General features: G+C 42.0%; 3 protein-coding genes across 4 annotated transcripts; 2 read left to right on the top strand and 1 right to left on the bottom strand.

The window, feature by feature from the left end:
• The first annotated feature begins 1,190 nt into the window (after positions 1–1,190).
• On the top strand, positions 1,191–2,682 carry mrpl14 (mitochondrial ribosomal protein L14). 2 transcript variants are annotated; one of them, XM_029175417.2, is made up of 3 exons: positions 1,191–1,332; positions 1,563–1,662; positions 2,209–2,682. In XM_029175417.2, the coding sequence occupies exons 1-3, from the start codon at positions 1,260–1,262 to the stop codon at positions 2,573–2,575; spliced, it is 540 nt and encodes a 179-aa protein (XP_029031250.1). In that variant the 5' UTR covers positions 1,191–1,259; the 3' UTR covers positions 2,576–2,682. The 2 variants fall into 2 exon arrangements, with proteins under 2 accessions (XP_029031250.1, XP_029031251.1); XM_029175418.1 differs by having other exon boundaries at positions 1,264–1,351.
• LOC114870535 (calpain-1 catalytic subunit-like) lies at positions 2,107–9,527 on the bottom strand. The gene is made up of 23 exons (XM_029175336.3): positions 9,404–9,527; positions 8,338–8,356; positions 7,737–7,983; positions 7,293–7,362; positions 7,076–7,194; positions 6,846–6,979; positions 6,595–6,763; positions 6,351–6,434; positions 6,180–6,265; positions 5,994–6,068; positions 5,690–5,850; positions 5,440–5,609; positions 5,302–5,313; positions 5,003–5,214; positions 4,868–4,907; positions 4,680–4,745; positions 4,487–4,544; positions 4,237–4,301; positions 4,059–4,127; positions 3,896–3,974; positions 3,686–3,799; positions 3,476–3,534; positions 2,107–3,392 (listed from the first exon to the last, which is right to left on the bottom strand). Exons 3-23 carry the CDS (start codon positions 7,980–7,982, stop codon positions 3,366–3,368), a joined length of 2,115 nt encoding a protein of 704 aa, XP_029031169.1. The 5' UTR covers position 7,983; positions 8,338–8,356; positions 9,404–9,527; the 3' UTR covers positions 2,107–3,365.
• LOC114870532 (calpain-2 catalytic subunit-like) lies at positions 9,236–18,467 on the top strand. The gene is made up of 22 exons (XM_029175332.3): positions 9,236–9,642; positions 11,641–11,879; positions 12,095–12,164; positions 12,399–12,517; positions 12,955–13,088; positions 13,207–13,375; positions 13,459–13,542; positions 13,618–13,703; positions 13,788–13,862; positions 13,987–14,147; positions 14,229–14,398; positions 14,492–14,503; positions 14,595–14,806; positions 14,893–14,929; positions 16,112–16,177; positions 16,271–16,328; positions 16,429–16,493; positions 16,660–16,728; positions 16,808–16,886; positions 17,213–17,329; positions 17,434–17,492; positions 17,563–18,467. Exons 1-22 carry the CDS (start codon positions 9,375–9,377, stop codon positions 17,584–17,586), a joined length of 2,373 nt encoding a protein of 790 aa, XP_029031165.1. The 5' UTR covers positions 9,236–9,374; the 3' UTR covers positions 17,587–18,467.
• The last annotated feature ends 2,084 nt before the right edge of the window (positions 18,468–20,551 follow it).

Genomic DNA, 20,551 nt, shown 5'->3' with positions numbered 1-20,551 from the left:
GATAACATACCTATTATGCCACCCATAGGAAATTATGGAGCAATAAGGGGAAATAAGAGAAATAAAAGAAAAGATTAATTTCTAGGATGAGGCCTGGTCCCACTGGTTTGAATGTCACAATGAAGATTATGACGAATAATGTTATATAAACATGGGAGAATCACACATGTTCATACTCTCAGAGTCTCACAGGGGGATGTCAGCAGCCAAAATATTTTGTTTTACAGTGTCCCAAAAAAAGTTAAAATTTTCAATATGTTGCATTTTTCTGAGTGTCATGGGTGCCTGGGTAGCTTCACCATTGTTTTTGACATTGTTGAAGGTGTGGGTGTTTACCTTCCCCCATGCTCACTTTTTTCTACAGGTATGCTCTCGAGTGAATGGAAAGAGGATAAAGTACGTTTTTTGTGTATTTCACCCAGTGATAGTGTTGGTGTATAAAATCAGGCAATCTTGCTACATGTCAAGCGTGACAACATTCATCCCTACCCCTGGCACACATGCAAATGAGACAGGACAATAGGACAGGAAAACACTGCCGTCGACCGGTGTGTCCACGCCATTACTACCCTGCATGTTCTGACTGCATGTAAGGAATAGGTAAGTAAGTTTGTGCCTGGAATGTGTATGCCAGCCTTATTTAGTGCAGTGGTTATGGTTTTATATCACAAAGTGGTGATTTCAAAGTGAATTTCCATGTTGAAAACAATACTTTAATCAACTGATCATTTTTACCCACTGAAAAAAAGTACTATTTTTGATCCTCTCTTTTTTAAATAAAATTTTCAGTAATTTTTAAGCATTTTTTTTATGGATGTTCCTGTTTTTATTTTTCATTTTGTTACACATACAACAGTATGAAAAAAAACAGAAAATACAAGAAAACCGCTCCGAATTTATCCTGTGTTGTCATGTTTTGATATATTTTTTATGACAAGTACTCTTTGTTGGGTATATTATATTGGATAAAAATTACCCGGCAAAAGTTTTTTTTTAATAGCGAAAGTGTTCTAGGGTTAAAATAGATAAAATAATATTTGATGTAACTCTTTAAGTGAACAGTCTCACCCTGGTTGCCTATTTGTATGAAGTGAGTCATTACTGTACCAGCAGAAGTAAGAAGAATAGAAATGCTATCAGGGTATCGGCAGGGTAAACGTGGCTGTTTAGATTTCTGATGGTAACTTTAATGGTTAAAATCATTTGAGAGTAGTAGCATAATAAACCATTCCAGAAGGCGGCAGCAATGCACTCAATGGATGTTGGCGGTCACAAAACAGCAACGAAGAAGAATAAACAAACGAAGAAGACGACGTCACACTGATGACTTTGGTATGTACTGTGAAGAAAGGTAATGCTAAAATAATAATTTTTAGTGGAAACTTGACTATGTTTATGATTTTTGGGTGCTATTATTATACTTGTTTTCTTCTAGGTAAACGCTATAATCCGGAATTATTCCTCTCTGTTGTTAGGACGTCTTCCTTAACCTCGTGATATTTCTTGTTGCTAAATGGCTATTAGCTAGCTAGCTGCTAACCACATCTGACTTCTGTGTCCAGTTGATATAGTGTTTGTAGCCATGGCTCTCCACCAGCTTTCAAGATCCCTAACTGGGCTTCTTATTGAGGCGTCTTCCTGTCTTCACCAGAGGAGCTTTAGGTAAGAGAGGTTTCTGTTAATTGTCAAAGCCCTTTATTGTGACTAGTCAGGGTTCCATAAAGTAGGATCTGAATAATAAGAGCGAAATTCTTAAAGGGCAACTGAAGAATATTCACTATGACTTATTTGAAGGCTAAAGCGTTAAATGATCTGTAACTGTACGAACTTTGACATATCCTCTGAACACCACCAGTCTAAATTTAACTTCCATTTATAGTAATAATAATAATTTACTTGAATATAATTTGCTTATATTTCTGGAAATTATATAAAAAACATAGCAAATGTTGGAAACAATTTCATACACCTGTTTTGTGCCTCATAAATTATTTAAAAAAAAAACATTACAGTCAGTATAGATGACCAGTGTTTAGTAAAAAAATAACAAAAAAAAATTATTGCGTTTTGCCTCATAGAAAAATATATATTCTGCTTGACTGCTGCCTGAGGTGTACTTTCTAATAGTAATGTCACAGTAGGTGTAAATAATGAGTAGTGCAATGCAGTAGTTGTAGATAACCTCTTAACTTTGTCTCTTCCTGCCAGTGTTTCTGCTGTTGCAGCAGCAATTCAAAAAATGACAAGGGTGCGTGTTGTGGACAACAGCAGTCTTGGAAATACACCGTATCATCGTCCGCCACGAGTAATCCATGTCTACACTAAGAATGGAGTAGGAAAGGTTGGTGACAAAGTGTTGCTTGCTATCAAAGGACAGAAGAAGAAAGCAGTAATTGTTGGACACAAAATGCCCGGCGAACGCATGAATCCACGCTTTGATTCAAACAATGTTGTTCTGATTGAGGACAATGGGAACCCAACAGGAACAAGGATCAAGGTCCCTCTACCTAGCCATCTACGGAGAATGGAGGGAGAATACTCTAAAGTGTTAGCTATCGCTAGTTCGTTTGTTTAATAACATGGAAATTCTGTTGTAGTTTGATATATACAGTCATATCCATTAGAAAATACATGAACATGAATGTTGTCAATAAAATTAAAACATGTCTTGGGTAAAAAATATTTCTGGGGCAGTTTGTGCAGGCTTATTTTTTTAATGAGCACAATTATCTTGAGAAAGAAACCTTACAATTATTTATTGAAGGCACAAAATACATTCACGAAACACTGTTCATAACATCATGGCATCATAAGGCATTCAGTATTATGTTATCCCTGCAAATGTAATGGCAATGAACAAACACAATGTGATGTGACAATCATAAGCAGTTTGATTATAACTAATTGCTGAGCTGCTTGACTTGAACTGAACACTGGCATCAGAGTAGGTCTGTAGTGCCATCTAGAGGTGCAGTAGTTAAACTACCAACTCAAAACAGGTTATTTGTTCAAATATTTTATTTATAATATTAAATGGAAACAGCACTACAGTAAAAAAAATCTCTGACATAACTTAACTGAAACTCAGACAGCAAAACTAAAATGTGTAATGCACATTACAGCAAGTGATTTTTGTCATGCACACATGCTGTTTATACATGGGTGAAAAGTATGTGGCACAGTGACTACTTCAGAGGTCTGCATAGTTTCTACATTTCAGCTGGGACATCTGGCTTGATTGGACTTCAGTTTACAGCTGTTTTGCTATTTTAAGAGGCTGCTCAAGGCTATTCAGGACTCCAGGTTGACTCAGTGTAGCCACTGTACCTCAGGTCTATATGCTTCCCTAATGAAGACGATTCTTCTTAACCGCACATCGTCAGGTAAAGCCACTAGCATTGACAACAGACATAGTAGGAAACAGGTTAAAGTAAGTACATTATAATGTATTGTTTTCTATTAGAAAAAAATGTACCTCTGTAAGATTCAGCTCAGCCATTCCTGATCCATCCTTGTCCAACTGCTGGAAAGACCCTGTTAAAATTGGGACATTTTATGATTTGTTAATGGGGTAAAACCCACTGTAATAATATGTAATATGGTGTTAACTTTGCCTTATATTATTACTACATTACTTTATAACAACATTAGATTATATTATTTCATTATAACAATTATTACTCACTAAACATGGCTTCAAGTTTGACCAAGCAGCAGATAAAGTTGTCAAAGTCAATCATCTCATTCTCTGCATATCGCGCTACCAGAATCTGGTTCAGTCTGTTGTTCAGTTTAAATCCTACGAATGAACACAAAACGTTAAAACAGTGCATTTGTCTGCTGTGAGTGTGTGTAATGTACGTGAATATGGGCATTTTCATGAAAAGTATTATACCTGTTGCCTCCACCGCAAGACGCATCTCATACGAGCTCATGGCTCCTGATTTGTCAAGATCAAACTCTCTAAAAATAAGCTTGGAGAAAAGGCCAGAGATATAAATAGAAATATGAAGTGTTAACAACGGCACAGTACTCCTTTGTCACTGACTCAGTCTTACCAGCCACTTTCGTATCTTGTTCCAGAGGATTTGGAACTCCAGCAGCCCTAAACGAGCACTTCCATCTTTCTGGTAAACACAGTGTCAAGGAGTGAAGCTACACGCACGCTAACGCTAGACATTTATTACTAAAAAGTCAGTTGGAAAGTTTTCCACACCTTATAACTTAAGAGGATACATCCATCAGGTTGACCATGGTCCTACAAGACTCCATACTGAAGCCATCAGTCTTCAGATCTTTGTCTGAAATAGTAAATGCACTCGTCAGATAAAGTTTTAACCACAATTAGTCACACTCAAACTTATAAGAAGCAGTCCGAGGAAAATGAGAGTTAAACGCACTACAGTGGAATCTGCTATTGTAATGGAAAATGTATTACTAATATGTAAACTTTCCAGCAGCTACTAAAAATAACTGGAAAACTCACGCCGGGAGATGACTCTGTTTAGGATGGTCCTGAGCTCACGAATGGAAATTTCCATGTCCTGGTAAAGAGTTTTAAAACATGATATAAAATATTACAATAATTACACAACCAGTATTACTGTAATTCTGTTTGCAATATAAAGAGTCCTAAAACTAGTGCAATCAAAGACAGGTCATCTGTCACAAACACCTACCTCTCCAGCTAGTTGAGCAAACATGGACTTAAAGGAGTCATCAATATCATCTTCTGTTATAGCCTCCTGTATGTATGTATGAACAGATGTTTTGATTTATGTACGAGATCCTACTCATTCTGTGGTAATTTGTTGCTACTGTATGTAACGTTTCACTTTTTTCTACAGCAACATCACATTATACTTACATCATCTCCTAAATCAGCAGAAACTTCGTCATCCAATTCTCTGCAAAGAACAAAACCACGTCCGTATGAGATTTTCCATTTCTACAAATTACAAACATAAACTGCTTCTCGAAACCAAAATGGCAAGACACATACTCTGTTTCTGATTGTTTCTCGGTGAAGACTCTGAGCACAAAGTCAGCCTCTTTACCGGGCTCGAAGGTGGAGGGGACGATGAGGTACTCTCCGGGAGGCAGCCGCAGCCGCGTGCTCACCTCACGCAGGTTAATGAAGGTCTCTGAGCGCGCGCACGACGAGTGGCTCAGGAAGAAGTTCTTCTTCAGGTGGACGTTCTGGCAGCCTCTGTACTACGAGCGGCAAAAATAATACATGTGTTGAGACACAAGTGCAGTTACGTGAAATGAGATATGCACATTATACACTGCTCTGCCTACCTCCTCTGGAATCTGCACAAAAAAAGGAGAAAGGAAAATGTGATAAGTGACATAATATAAAAAGATATTTAGTGTAAAATGTGCATAAATGATGAGAGAAGCAAAAATACAACCCTTCTCTTTAGTCTCTGTTCTCACCTCATAGAGAGCAAAGCCAATGGTGTGCATGTCCTGACCATGGCGGCGAAATCTACGACGGTCTTTCTGCATCAGAGCCACCAGGAAACTGCACGCCACCTCGTCGTCCTCTGGGTCATCATCCTCCTCCAGCAGTGTGATCTTATACTGAGGGTTGATCCAAAACGTGTCTACGCAGATGGTGCAATGACATTAAACCTTAGTGTGTGATGGGCATTTCTTTCTTTAGGTACTGTGTATAACCACTCACTGGCATGGTTCCTGCAGCCCCCCGCTGTGCTGCCTCTCCTCCATGTGCCATAGAACTTCATGGTGTTCCAGTGGCTGAGAGCATCCTCACTCAGGGCGTCTGGAGTCAGGTTACAGATCTCCAACCGAGAAAACTGGCGAAGGAAGTCAGTGAAGGACATCCTGGAAGAACAGAAAACACTGAGCTTTTACAGTAATGTGGATTTTAAGCTGCCATTCTTTAGTTTATATCATCCAGGCAATGAGACAATAAAATAAACATTTCTATTATCAAACAAACCCTTTAAAATAATATCTCAACTTACCAAAACTCTCCATCTTCCATCTTAAGGTGCAGATCTTCTCGTTCAGAAGGGTCGATCTCATGCCATTCAGGAGAACTTAAAGCAATAAACAAAGAAATAGATAAAATACTCCAAGAAAACTTAGACAAAAAGAAGACCTTTAACAAATAGGTAAATATTGAATGATTTGTTGCTGCACACACTCACTTGTCACTCCAGGCACCAGTCCACTCCACCTGGCCCCAAGGGTTACGGATCCGGATGAGGCGAACCATGTTGCCACGGTAATCAACCTGTGTGATGCAGTGAGTGATGAGCATCTTAGGACAAGCGGCGTTTATATTGAATATAACCAATTACAGGCAGAAGATGACAGACCTCCTTCAATCCAGTGACTGAGTAGGCATGACCCTTCACAAGCTTCTTGAAAGTAACAGCCTCCATATCGAAGGCGCTGGTGATCTGTATTGATATCAAAACACAATTAATACATATGAGTGGACATCGTTGAGCTAAGCAATATGCAGAAGTGCTCTTAATGTAATTGTTTTTTTTTTTGAGACGGTGCAACATTGATCTGCATGTCTTGGCAGCGTGCCAGTGGAGTGTGTTGAGTACTAACGTCAATAGAGCAGCCCAGCAGTGAACCTCTCTCCAGAGCTTTGCCAATTATCCTGTGCAAGTCTCTGGGTGCCCTGCGGAGCTCGTACATTTCAGACACGCCGCCCGTGAAGTCCTCGAAGCCCTCGGTGGTGCTCCCTCCAGACAAGGCCTCATAGGAGCCATTCAGCCTGAAAATACCACACATCAGCAATCCAGTCACTGGATAATTAGGCAGCCGAGGGGGGGGGGGGGGGGTCTTTCAATACCTACTTGGCATACGCCTTCTCCAGAAGAGCACTCCAGAACTCGTTGCCCTCAGCTGAGTGGACAAACATGAGCTCCCCGTCTTTGACAGGCAATCTGTCGTCTATCACAACATCCACCCACTCGCCGAACTGCCAGAACTGCAGCACAGGGCAATAACAGAGGAGAGCGTCGCTTCAAATTCCACAGCTTGCCTTATACTTAGGACCGCAAGGGACAGGGTGATATTAAAATACCTGGAAGTGGAATATTCCTGCATAGTCATCTTGGAAGGACTGACCGTGCGGAACAACACGGTGAAGAAGCCTCTCATTGAGCGTGAGAGAGGCGATGGCTGCTAAGAGCCAGCAGTCGCCTGGCAGGAAGGAGACGGCGTTAGGAAGCGACATCTAATTATGGCTTCCTGCTGCTGTTTTCATGACAGTTGAAATTACATAATGACCACAGACTCACCCAGCGCCCCCTGACAGATGTCTGTCCTGGTGGCGCCACCCACAATGAACTGAGGATCGTCCGTCAGCTCCTGCGCGGAGATTCGTGTTTGGATGCACACAAACAAATGCACAATATTCAGACAAGTCATCACATTTTATGACGTGGAGCAACACGTCTCTGAATGCACGGCTATTCCTGCAGCGACGTCCAGGCCTTTCGTGAAACACTAAGCAAATGTCAGTGTGTGGGAGTGGTCCAACAGCTGCGGAGGTCTGAGAGGTCCATGTTCAAACTTGTCCTATGCTGTTTAGGCTTCCAGACGTGTAATAAGACAGTGTTATGGATAGGTTTGTTTACATGCGATGCCAAGTCTGTGTCATAAACAGCAGGAAAAGGCAGTTGTGCAACATCAAGGGATCTTAGAAGTCGACTATGATCATGCTCATATTTAGGTTTGCTCACCGCGGGCCTCATCCACACCACATCTTTAGTTTTGGCTGAATAGGGAGCGAGTTCCTTGAAGCCCAGCGATGGGGGAGCAGCAGGGAAGCAGGGGTCCTCAAAGAGAGACCCGCACTCCACACACTCCTGCTTCAGGGCCTCGTAGTCCTGGTTGGCGAACTGCACGGCCTGCTCCTTGGAGCCCATGCCCTCTGCCCGGAGCCTGTTGGTGTAGATTGTGGCCGATATCCCTCCAACTGGATACATACTGGTACAAGATTGAAATGCGGAGCTGATGAGTGAGTGGGTGGTGGGTGGCTGCACATACAGTCTATAAATAGCAGAATGCTAATCAGCTGCACGCTCGAGTCTGCGAGTTACAGTGGGGATAATGTGATGGGGAAGGGTGAGTCGCAGAATAACACAAACAACTGTGATTACATTTCAATGACTGGACTATATTTCCTTTATACTTAATTATACTTCAAGGTCATAAGACAAATAACGGACATACAAGAAGCATATAGAGAAGAAAGGTGACTGCCCAGACATGTGAGACACAAAGAGCATGTCACACAAAATACTACAATGGAAACAAAAAGAAAACTTGGAAATCTGATACCTTGTCTGTATAAGGCAGGCTGCGAGGGAGAGACAAAAGAGACACAGTCATTCACTGATGTTTGAACACTAGTAAAGTGGTTTTCTGTCAAATAATTTAGGTTATGCAGAAGCTGGTCTCAGCCGCGTCCTTGTAAGCCGGTGGAAATGGACATTAGGGTTCATTCCCCTGAAGCTTTTTCTTGGACCAAGCTGTGTGTCTCCCAGAGAAAACATGAGAAAAGACGACACAGCAGGACGTCAGATTTATTGCTGGTCCTCCCTCTGTGAGTGGGTACTAAGCAGCCTAACCAGGATGAGACTGCCTGCTGAAATCCCAATCAGCTGAGCTCTCCCAGCAGGAAAACCTGGAAGACTCGGCAGCTACTTGAAAGTGTAAAATGAAACGTGCGGTAGTGCAAAACAGGGCGAACTTTTAATACGGGCAGTTCAGCACACAAGAACATTGTTTATAGGGCCGGTCCCCCCACCGTGAGGCCCCACATGCCTCCACAGTGCAGGCTGCAGGAATGCCAGACAGCCAGAGAAAGGCTGCTGCAGCCTAACGACTAAAAGAATATCTCTGTGATGAGCAGAGAAAGGCTGAGCCAAGCAGTCCTGTAACAGTGATGTCATCTATAGGACCTCAACAGCACCATAAACAGCCCAACAGTCTCAAAGTACCGCACAGATAGCGCAACTTTGTTAAAAAATAGCGAAAACGTGTTGACTACTTTCTAAGTTTGTTGCCCGCAACTGTGGAAAACTTCCGAGTATGACGGACGTGTAGCACAGGCTAAGATTGTTCACGGCACCTGTTCAGACGCAGGCCTGTCCTTGCACGCGCACTGATATGCGGTCAGCCCGGAGGACTTCTGAGCGCACACGATTGTTGACCAACACGCACAGCTGAATTCAATCACTGCCAGTGTTAAGGCAGAGGCCGCGTTAGATCGTAACGGCACAGCTGGCAGGACATTGAAGGCAACACACCGCACTGCGGGCCTGCGCCGCAATAAAACACGAGGCACCGTTAACCTCAAGCCGGAGCTGAGCCAAATGAAACAAGCAACGCGAACTACACTCACCGCCGCTTCAACTGTCAGCTCCTCCGCACTGGGTCGGATATTGATAATGGTGGAAATGTTGGGAGAGGGGACAGCGGCGCTGGTAGCCGGGAGGAGTACGCGTCCAGCCCTCTCCACTGCGCGCGCGCGCAGACGTACACGCGCGCATACAGTCCAGAAGCCCCTAAAGGAGGAGAAGCTCTCGACGGACCGCTACCACGTGCGCGGAGGCGGGTCACGTGATGCGGCGAAGCCAGCCGGTGAGGCACGAACAGCCTTGGTACTGGGCCTTTGTACGATGAGTCTCCTCGAAACGAACACACAATTATACTCATAAATGATACACATGCTATTAAATTATTAATACATAATTACTATGTTTTTATGTCTAGAAAGATATTTTTATGATGTTACAAACAATGACACGTTGGAATATGTATCACACTGAACACGCTGCTCAGTTTGAACTAACCTTTATTAGAAGACTCGAACCTTTTGTTGAATCTAAAAGTCTAAAACTATTGACAACGTGTCTGCGAGCGTTAGTCGATCACGTGACCAGTCCCGTGAACGTTACAGCGGTCCTTCGAGAGTGCACCACAGCCGGCTGGTGTCAAACCACACCCAACAACACTGAACCCAACGGTGGAAGCTTAGATGAGAAATAAACTATCCGCAATAATATTTGCGCGATAACAGTATAGATTAGTTGAAAGCAGACATAAATAGCACAAGTAGCTGCCAACTGGTTGAAATTCAACTCATAGTCAACGTTACACACTGGTGACTCAGAGATGTGCGTGTATCTAGTAAGTAAACAACTGCCAAGGTCAAAGGTCATTTGAAACTAGCTGGTGACAACAGCAGAACATGAAAAGCTACATGTTCTATTATGACAAACCCTAATCAAATGTGCTCAGAATAGCTTACAGATGTTAGTGTATGACTGCAATGCATCATACTTTCACATGAATGGCAGTGAACAGATCCTTTTAAATTCTCATGTATATTTAATGACTCATAATGTGGCATGAGCCTAGTAATATCAGTGCTGGCATTATGTTTTATTATAGCCAAAGGCAAGTGTTAGGATATAAAGAAGAAAATGGTAAAACATGACAGCAGTTAAGACTTTTGATGCTATGGCTCATTATAGTGTTACTAACGTTTTGTATTACAACGTGAAGAGCTTATTGTTGCGCAAACCTCTGCACACTTATTATTAAGCCTGAGCTTAAAAGGGAGATGGATATAATTGCTGTTGACGCTCATTCATCATTGTACAATACAGTATGTGCGCAGACAGGACTGTGTAGACACATCCAGTGGTATATGATCCACCCTTCCACCAGTTTCCAAGACGAGTTCAAACACTTAGCCCCAAATAGACTGCAAATTACCTTTCAGAGCGTTTTTTTGTTTAGGAGCAGGATGTGTCTCAGTGTGGAGAGAATATTAGGGAAATATGCAGTCATCAGAAGACGACTGATTACAGCTAATATTTTTTTACATTGATTAGCAGCCAGCTAATCAATAGTTATCTACTGTTCACTGGCACATATACAGTATAAGCGACAATCACATTAAGAAATTTCACACAAGGCTGGAGAGACCCTGGCATTCGCTACCAGTACATGATGAGCATTGCCTGTTTCAGAAATGCAATCAAACAGCCAGTATTCAGCTTCTGACTAAACAAGCTAGACATGCAGATTAAAGGCTGTTTGACAAGGGATTCAGTATGCTGTAGTTTGCATCTAGGATGTGAGAGCAGGATAAGGATATAAGGTCTGGCTATGATGTAAGTTCTCCAGGCTTAGTGTTGCAATGTTTTTAATAAAACTATTTCACAGTTTGTTTTTTGTACTGATTTAATCCCCTTGTTGCAAGTTGGTCTTTTACAGTAGTTGTTAAATTAGATTTCCCAGTAATAGTAATTTACTTAACTATGTTAAATAAATAATACATGCAATACACTCACAGTTAAAGCAGGGTAATGTGAGTGGTGATTCCACTTGCCTTAAGGCGTGTCTGTGTTTGTATTTCACTTGTGGACCTGTATTTGTTTGCTGCTGCCGGCTCGCCTCACCTGTGCATAGGAGGCCCCTCCCTGGCTGAGGGCCCACCCTGCCTTCCCATCCTGTGCTGTAACTATAAAGACGGCTGCGACAAAGAAACGTGAAACCAGCTCATTTCACAAAGGGCGAAATCCATTCCCTCCAGGCAGCAAGTGTTAATCCTGTACTCCTGAGACGCAGGGATGACATCCAGGGCAGACAGAGTAGCTCGTCAGCAGGACCTGGACCAAGGCATCGGTACCAACCAGAACGCAACCAAGTTCGCTCAGCAGGACTTTGACGCTCTGCAACAGCAGTGTGTGAAGAGCAAACGGCTGTTTGAGGACGACTGCTTTCCGGCAGAAGCCAAGTCACTGGGCTACAATGAGCTGGGTCCGTACTCATCCAAGACCAGGGGAGTAGTTTGGAAAAGGCCAACGGTAAGGAAAAGAAACATGTTTAATGCCAAAATACTGTAACAAGTAAAAATGTTTATTACACTATTATTATGTTTCTATTATTACGTCTGATGATGACTTGACAGTTGAAGGATTGTTATACTCACGCGTCTTTTAGCTCCTTATTCTCAGTCTGCATCAGGTACGCGTCAGCTAAGAATCTAAATATTTGTGATGCTCATCTCTGCTCTGCGTAGGAGCTGTGTTCCAAACCAGAGTTCATTTCTGATGGAGCCACGAGGACCGATATTCGCCAAGGAGCCCTGGGTAAGTCAACAGAAAGTTTGAATGGAAGGAGGGAAGGATGGCGGACAGCTTATGGAGCCTTTTTGTTTTGCTTGTTACATGGGAACCGCAGACATCTGTGGTTTGAACGCCCCACCCACGGTACCGTTGGGAAACAATGAAACGTTCAGAGGGGGGTTGTCGGCTCATCTTGTTTACAGCACCGTTGCATTGTGTTGCACGACGTCACATGGTGCATCTGCTCCCACTGTAAAGGTGACTGCTGGCTCCTGGCTGCCATAGCTTCCCTGACTCTAGACCAGCAGTTCCTGGATCGTGTGGTTCCACCTGGACAGAGTTTCTCTGAAAACTATGCTGGAATATTTCACTTCCAGGTCAGGGGACTTTTCCATTAAAACCACTGAGCCTGAATTTAATGATATTTTAATTTTGTAACTTCTCTTTAATTTAGCGTTTGTTACTGTATATTCATGTGTTTCCATCTTCTTTGGGTCAGTTTATACAAAATAAAGGGCTTATGCCAAAAACCAGTTCCACCTGTTCTCCAACTTTTAAAGGAAGTATCTTATAGCCGCAAGCAAATTTTAAACAGCTCTGCTAGATAAAAGTAGAGAAGAGGGTCATATCATATTAATGACAGCACAGCACATTATATTGTTTAGTTACAAAGGCTATTCATTCACATTAGTGCGCTCTGTACGAGCAGTGGTTTTACGTACAGAACCAGACATATAATCAAGGCTCTCTAGTTCATGATGAAAGACGTTTAAATGTACTTTGTATCAGAGTTCTGCAATTATTATCGTCTCAGCTATGGCAGTACGGTGAGTGGGTGGACGTCGTGGTTGATGACCGTTTACCCACCAAGGATGGGAAGCTGCTGTTTGTCCACTCAGCCGAGGGCTCAGAGTTTTGGAGCGCACTGCTGGAGAAGGCCTACGCTAAGTACAGATCGTTCCTCTGACGTGTTTTATTGCATCAAAAAATACAAATCTAAGTCTAAGTGTGTGCAAATGTGTGGTTGATGAATCATTTCACATCCCGGTGTGTCTCTGTCTGACAGGGTGAATGGCTCCTATGAAGCCCTTGCAGGTGGAAGCACTATTGAGGGTTTTGAAGATTTCACAGGAGGAATTGCAGAAACATATACCTTAAGCAAGGCACCACCAAACCTCTTCCAGCTCATGCAGAGGGCCCTGAAACTGGGCTCGCTGATGGGCTGCTCTATTGATGTAAGTCTAGTTTTCATACTGATTTGCATAGAAATTTGCAAAGTAATGAATTGATCTGATCTGTGTGTTCATGCTGCTTCTAGATCACTAGTGCTTATGACACGGAGGCAGTTACAGCTCTCAAACTTGTAAAAGGACACGCATATTCAGTCACCGGAGCCGAAGAGGTATCACATAAATAACATTTTTTTTGTCTTAGACAGAATGATAGTTACTCCAACAACTCTTGTTTTTTGCTTCAGGTGCATTGCCAAGGCAAGGGGGTTCAGCTAGTCCGCATCAGAAACCCGTGGGGTCAGGTAGAGTGGACGGGTGCCTGGAGCGATGGGTAAACACACTTTACACTCTTTGGTCATCAACTAATAGTTTTTTTCTAACTGATGACAGCGACATCATTGTTTATGAAAACTAGATCCATTGAATGGAAGACCATCAGCAAAGATGAGAAGGAAAGGTTGAACAATGTGTCTGAAGATGGAGAATTTTGGTAAATCCCATGTCTTTAACCTTTAACCTTTACTTCACTTTAATATTTCTGTCTTGATAAGATGGGGGGTCGTTGATGCATAAGAAACACCTATTTATTACTTGTTCTCTGTCTTTCTCCTCAGGATGTCCTACTCAGACTTCATCAAGAACTTCTCCAGGGTGGAGATCTGTAACCTGACGCCAGACACTCTGACCAGTGAGGATGTTCACCGCTGGAACCACTACCAGTTTGAAGGCATGTGGAGGACCGGCTCCACTGCCGGGGGCTGCCGCAATAACGCAGGTAAAGCAAACACAAACTCATGTCCTGTTCTTGATAACAGTCTCTTAAAATTCTTCAGACCCACATTTGCGTCTCTTTCAGCCACATTCCCATCCAACCCCCAGTTTGTGCTGCGCCTGGAGGATTTAGATGATCATCCGCTGGATGGGAAACCAGGATGCACCTTTTTGGTGGGGCTAATGCAAAAGAATTCTCGTCAGCAGAAGATGCTGAACCGTGATCTTGAAGCCATTGGCTTCGCCATCTATCAGGTACGTTAAAACAATTAAACTAAATAATAGGTCACTGGTGTATTTTAACTTGAGGTGAGGTTCTAATAAATGTTGTCTGTTTCCTCTCTGCAGGTCCCAGATGGGGTTTGTACTTGTTATTTGCACTTACAGTAATGATCTGCTCTGCTTTGAACGTGTGGCTCGCTGTCTAACACTTCAGCCTCCTGTTGTTCAGTACAAAGGCAGCAGCAGTGTGCGTCTAGGTCCAGACATCCTGCTGCGGCAGAAGCCTGTGGCCATGTGTAGCACCTTCATCAACACACGTGAAGTGTGCGACCGCTTCAAACTCCCTCCAGGAGAATACGTTATTGTCCCCTCCACCTTCCTCCCCCACAAAAATGGCTCCTTTGTTCTCAGGGTGTTTTCTGAAAAGCATGCTCCAGCCAGGTAAGGATGTGTTACAATGACCTCCACGTTCCCTGATTGGAACCTATGCTGTCATCTAGTGGTCAAAACTATATTTCTGTTTTTAGCCCCCTGGAGGCGAAGATCACTGCTAAAATAGTGGAGGTGAGAATATCCACACAGCATGTGAATTTTTCCTGCCTTTGACATGTGACATCACGGGCGCCGCTTGATTCTAGGAGCCCACGAACATTCTACTTCCTGTCCTTGCAGCATGTGCTGTTAACCAGTCAGCCAACAGCATAAATAAACAGAAAAGGACCAATTAACAAATGACTTAAGTTGACGTTACACATGTGCTAAGCTGCAAAGCTTGTACACTTGAAAAAGTTAATTTATACTTACAAAGACATAATTATACATGGTACAAGTTTTAGAGCTGCTGACGTTTCATCTTCTTACTGCTAAAGCTAACTTACAGACGGGGAAAATATGTACAAGATGCGCTATTTAACTAGAATAGTACTTACCAAGAGCCAAGTGCTGTATCTTCCTTTCTTTTTCTTTTAACACTTTTCTTTCTCACCCAAAAGGCATCACACTCTAATTCAATACAGTACATTTTCACTATATATCTAGTCTCACCTCTTAATCATTGTTTAATTATTTACCCAGTTATGGAGACATGAAATGCACTCATCATCAAGTTCAGCAGTTTCCAACCCTAGATTAAACTATTTTTCACGGACGTCTCAGCAAGAAAGGAACTAACCAGACCTGGTGGCAGAATCTGCTCTAACGTATTTTCGCAACATCAGGACCCTTTAAGTTCCCTGTATCTCTGAAAAAACGTTGCGAGCGCTCCTTTGACAGGTGCCGTTTTATTGCTGCGCTCGGATATCTGTAACCTTTGTCTGCACTGCTAGTACGGACAAAACTCTGTTCCGTGGGCCAACCTTTAGCCTTACCACCTGGAGCAGATCTATAATTATTTACCCACTCATGGAGACATAAAAACTATTAAAAGTTAAATGAATGTGATTTTGACTGAATACTGCTTTGTTATCATCAAAACATAAAAGTAATCCTACAGCTAGAAATAAACTCACAACCTTGACATTACTACTGTAGCATTAAACTCTATCCAACTTCACCAGCAAGATAATACTTAGTGGCCAGTACTAGTAGTAGTGTTTCTAAATTGCGGGGCCCAACCTCAGAGTTTTTCATAGGGCCCACAGCTGTTAGCAGCGCCCCTGTGTGACATTAAAGTCTAACAGACTATTATAGGTCTAATTTAAATGTTTTTTTACAGTAACAGACTTACAATGTAATGTTAATTCACAGGAGGAGATCTCAGAGAAGAATGTGGATCCTCATTTCAAGCAGCTCTTCAAGCAGATTGCTGGTTCTGTATGTAGAAAGGAAACAGACCGACAGTTAATGAAATGCTTCACCTTTACATAATGAATATTACACAGGTAACAATTAATGTTTTCCAAACAGGACAATGAGGTCTCTGTTCACGAATTGCTTGAGATTTTGAACAAGGTCGTCGCAAAACGTAAGTAAAGTTGGAATCTCCTTCTGAGTGTAGCTTCTATTATACGTATATTCACTGAGGTGAGACTACTGTACCTCTTTGTATGTGTGACAATTTGTAGGGACTGATGTCAAGACACATGGCTTCAGCCTGGAGACATGTCGCCTCATTGTCAGTCTGCTGGATGTATCCTCAGGAATAATTTATTATTATTATTATTATTATTATTATTATTATTATTATTATTATTATTATTATTATTATTATTATTATTATTATTATTATTATTATTATTATTATTATTATTATTAGGGACAATACAAGTTTTATCGTAAACCTTAACATTCTTCAGAAAGATGACAATAACACACTGGGACTACTGGAGTTCCATGCATTTTGGACAAAACTGCAGAAATACCTGGTAAGTCATGTTTTTTTTAAACGAATATTGGCTACGTACGCATGCTTTAATGTAATGCATGGATGCCTGCATCGTGTAGGAGATCTTCAAGAACCGTGACACAGACCACTCTGGCACCATGAGCTCACACGAGATGAGAGACGCTGTCACTGAAGCAGGTAAATTAGCTGTACTAATGTTCCCTACATTGAGTAGGGCAGCTTTTAGCTTTGGGCCTATATGTTGTACGACCTGAGTCGGTACAGTGTTGATGTGATAATAGCAGGCTGATGAACCAGTTAGAGGACTTCATCTCAGCATATAGATTTCATCAACACAAGGGGCCTGGGTGTGGCTGTGGGCACTGAATCCTCTGTTCTCACCTTTCTGATCTCTGGTTCTATGTTTAAACATACTGTATACGTTCTTTGGAAATATTACACATGTATGAAACTGCCTGACAGACAGAAAGTGATGACCAGCTGTGCCTCCTATTCTTTCCCAGGTTTCCAGATCAACAGTGCCGTGGTGGAGGCGATCGTCAGTCGTTACGCTGACGCTCAGTACGCCATAGACTTTGACAGCTTTGTGGGTTGCCTCATCAAACTGGAGATGCTCTTCAGTAAGTGTCAAAAACATGACAGTATCACTTCATGCCTCACGCTGAGCTTTATCACAGAGCTGCTGCGTGTTTGGATGATTTGTAATTGTCCGTCTCTCAACCAGAAATGTTCAAGTCTCTGGAGAAAGACAACTCAGGCAAGATTGAGCTGGACTTACAGCAGGTACATGAGAAAACAGCAGCTTCTGTTTTGTCAGACTTTCTGAGTCATTAAATACTTCTTTCTTTTTCAGTGGTTGTGTCTGGCCATCTACTAATTCTGGAGCGAATCAGAGCCGTCATCGACACTACTACAGCAGTGATGTCACTCATTTTCAAATGTTTAATTTTAATCTAGATGTCAATTTTATTCTTCTTACTTACATTTTATTTTTTAACATTCTTCCTATTGACTCGAATGCACGCTCATATTGTTAACAGCAACTAGGTGTGGCCCATAAAGAGCAGCTTATAATGGTGGTGGAAGAAATTTAAAGTTAATTCATCATATCTGTGTGGAATTTATATGCAGGATTCAGGTGGTGACTAAATGTTTTAAATGAAAAATAAAGTAAAAAGTAAAATATTTTCTTCTAAACTTTATTTTGAAATCAAAATTAAATCCATGCTACAGTAGGATGTTGTTTGGCACTACTGACATCTGCTGATAGTACTACTAGGTACAAGACACATAAACATTTGTCTAAACAGAGTGAGTTTGAACAATCTAAAGTACATATTGTGACAACCTCAGCCTGTATATTGGTTTGTGGTGGGTTTGGGTGTGTTTTGTTTTACAGGAACAGGGTTGTAGCTGTTTTGGCATCAATGCAGCACACCTGTGCCGGAGGGTGGAGCTGTATTAAAGGCCCTGCAGTCCACTCCTCGCTCTCTCTCTCTTTTCTTGGCTATCCTGCTGCGCTCACCATTTGCCTGTTTATACTAGAGATGGCGAAATCGAAGACTCATAAATCACTGAGCAACTATGACACAGTTGGGCTGAAATCGACACATTGCTCCACATCATATGACACAGTCAGAACAACGACATCTCCTGGTTGTGTGTGAGAACTGCAGAGCAGACTGACTGAAAATCAAATTCGTGGTTGTTCAGGATCACAGTCCATGTTTTATTGTAAATAAAAGTTATTTAATCTAAGGTGTGTAATTGTGTTTCTCTGTGGATAATAATATGTAAGTAGCCTTAATTTGGCAAAAAAGGTTTGATAGTCTGATGTTATTAGAGCTGTATTTGGTGCTAGTTTATACCTCACTAGCATCCAAGCACTGCATACACACTGATCTGCCCATTTACACATCTGGGTTAATTGATTACCTTTCAGTAAAGATTACATTGAACCCTTGAACTTATGTGTGGCCTCCCTTTTTGTCACATTCAGCTGAGCAAAGTATCTTCTGACTGTGATGTGTTTTGTTACTCGCTACCCTGCGGCATATCCACCGCGTTCTATTACAACAAAGTCAGTTGTTAAAGCCTTGACTCAATTTTTTTCTTTGTTTGGCATACCTAAAATCATTCAGACGGATCAAGGTTCCAGTTTCTCAGCACGTTTGTTTTTGCAAGTTTTGGAGCAGTTGAACATTAAACATAACAAGACATCTGCCTGTCATCCACAGAGCCAAGGAGCTTTAGAGCATTTTCACCAGACTCAAGTCCCTATTGAGAGCTTACTGCAGAGATGCAGGGTGACTAGGAGGATGGACTGCAGTGGTTTTTGTTGGCTGCAGGAGAAGTATGCCAAGACAATCTGTTTTAGTCCAAATGATCTGGTTTTCGGTCATAAGGTGCGTGGTCCTCTAGCAGTTCTTCAGGGCGGAATGGAAGTTAAAACAACCGCCTCAGAACTTAAGATTATGTAAATGGTTAATGACATCGACTATATGTGGACGGTCTGTTGGCAAAACACTGGATGCTGATCAGTCAAGCCGAAATGAAACAATGGTTTGTTTGCCGTGCTGAGTCATGTTGATTTAGTGAGCGTGACCAGGTCAGTCAGAGCAAAATTATCTTATTGCTACACCGAAACGCAGTAAAGGAAATCAACTATGGCACATAAATCTGTTCAAACCATATTATGCTCGTGTTGAATAACAGAATGCACTTCAAAAGACAACGTCGTCTTCCTCTGGTGTGTGTCCGCTTTTGGTTGCTTGCACATTGGTGCAGCCACCGCTTGTTGGGGGGGAGGAAGTGGGAGTGCCAGATGATTCGTTACTACGTGGCCGTTTGAAGAACTCTGAAAGCCTCAAGAATCTAGGCTACTTGGTCATTTGCAGGAGGTACAACGATCGGAATTAGGAAGATTACCCAATAATTATTTGCATCTTAATTATTAATTTGCAGTTATTTGCAGATGCAGTTCCAATTCGCCAGCAATTTTACAGGGTTTCCATAGAGAACAGAAAGATTCTGGATGCTGAAGTGAAGTACATGATGAATAACAACATAGCAGTACCTTCTTCTAGTTGGGCATCTCCCTGTTTGTTGGTGTACAGATTTTTGGAAGGTTAATGTGGCGACCAAGCCAGATTCTTATCCATTGCCTCGCGTTGAAGACTATATTGATCAAATCTGTTCAGCAAGTTATGTAAGTAAACTTGATCTGTTAAAAGGGTATTGGCAAGTCCCACTTACTCCAAAAGCACAGGGAATATCTGCTTTTTTTTTGTTTTCATATACAGTCATGGGCTTTGGTCTTCGTAATGCACTCGCTACGTTCCAAAGAGTAATGAACATGGTTATAAATGGTCTGGAGGGTTGTGCTGTGTACCTAGATGATGTGGTCGTATACAGCGACAACTGGGAGGAGCATGTGAGGCATATGAAGGCTTTATTCAAATGCTTTGTGAATGCAAATTTAACTGTGAATTTAGCAAAGTGAGTTTGCAAAAGCCACAGTCACATATCTTGGAAAAGTTCAAGCTGCAGGTAGATGCTAGCTATATCGGAGCAGGCGCTGTGCTACTGCAAGCTGATGAGCAGAGTGTTAAGCATCTGGTGAGTTTCTTTTCTAAAAAGTTCACTTCTTATCAGCTGAATAGTGTAGCTGAGTAATAGAGAAGGAAGCCCTTGCGCTACTCTTAGTTTTGCAGTATTTTGAGGTCTATCTGGATTCTGCCAACCCTATTCTGGTATAGACTGATCACAACCCTTTTACATTTTTGAGCTCTTTGCAAAATCCAAATCAGAGGCTCATGCATTGGGCTCTGTTTTTGCAATCA

The sequence above is a fragment of the Betta splendens genome, chromosome 15 (genome assembly GCF_900634795.4).
Source record: "Betta splendens chromosome 15, fBetSpl5.4, whole genome shotgun sequence".
Classification (NCBI taxonomy): Eukaryota; Metazoa; Chordata; class Actinopteri; order Anabantiformes; family Osphronemidae; genus Betta; species Betta splendens.
This window is presented reverse-complemented; position numbering and strand designations above follow the sequence as displayed.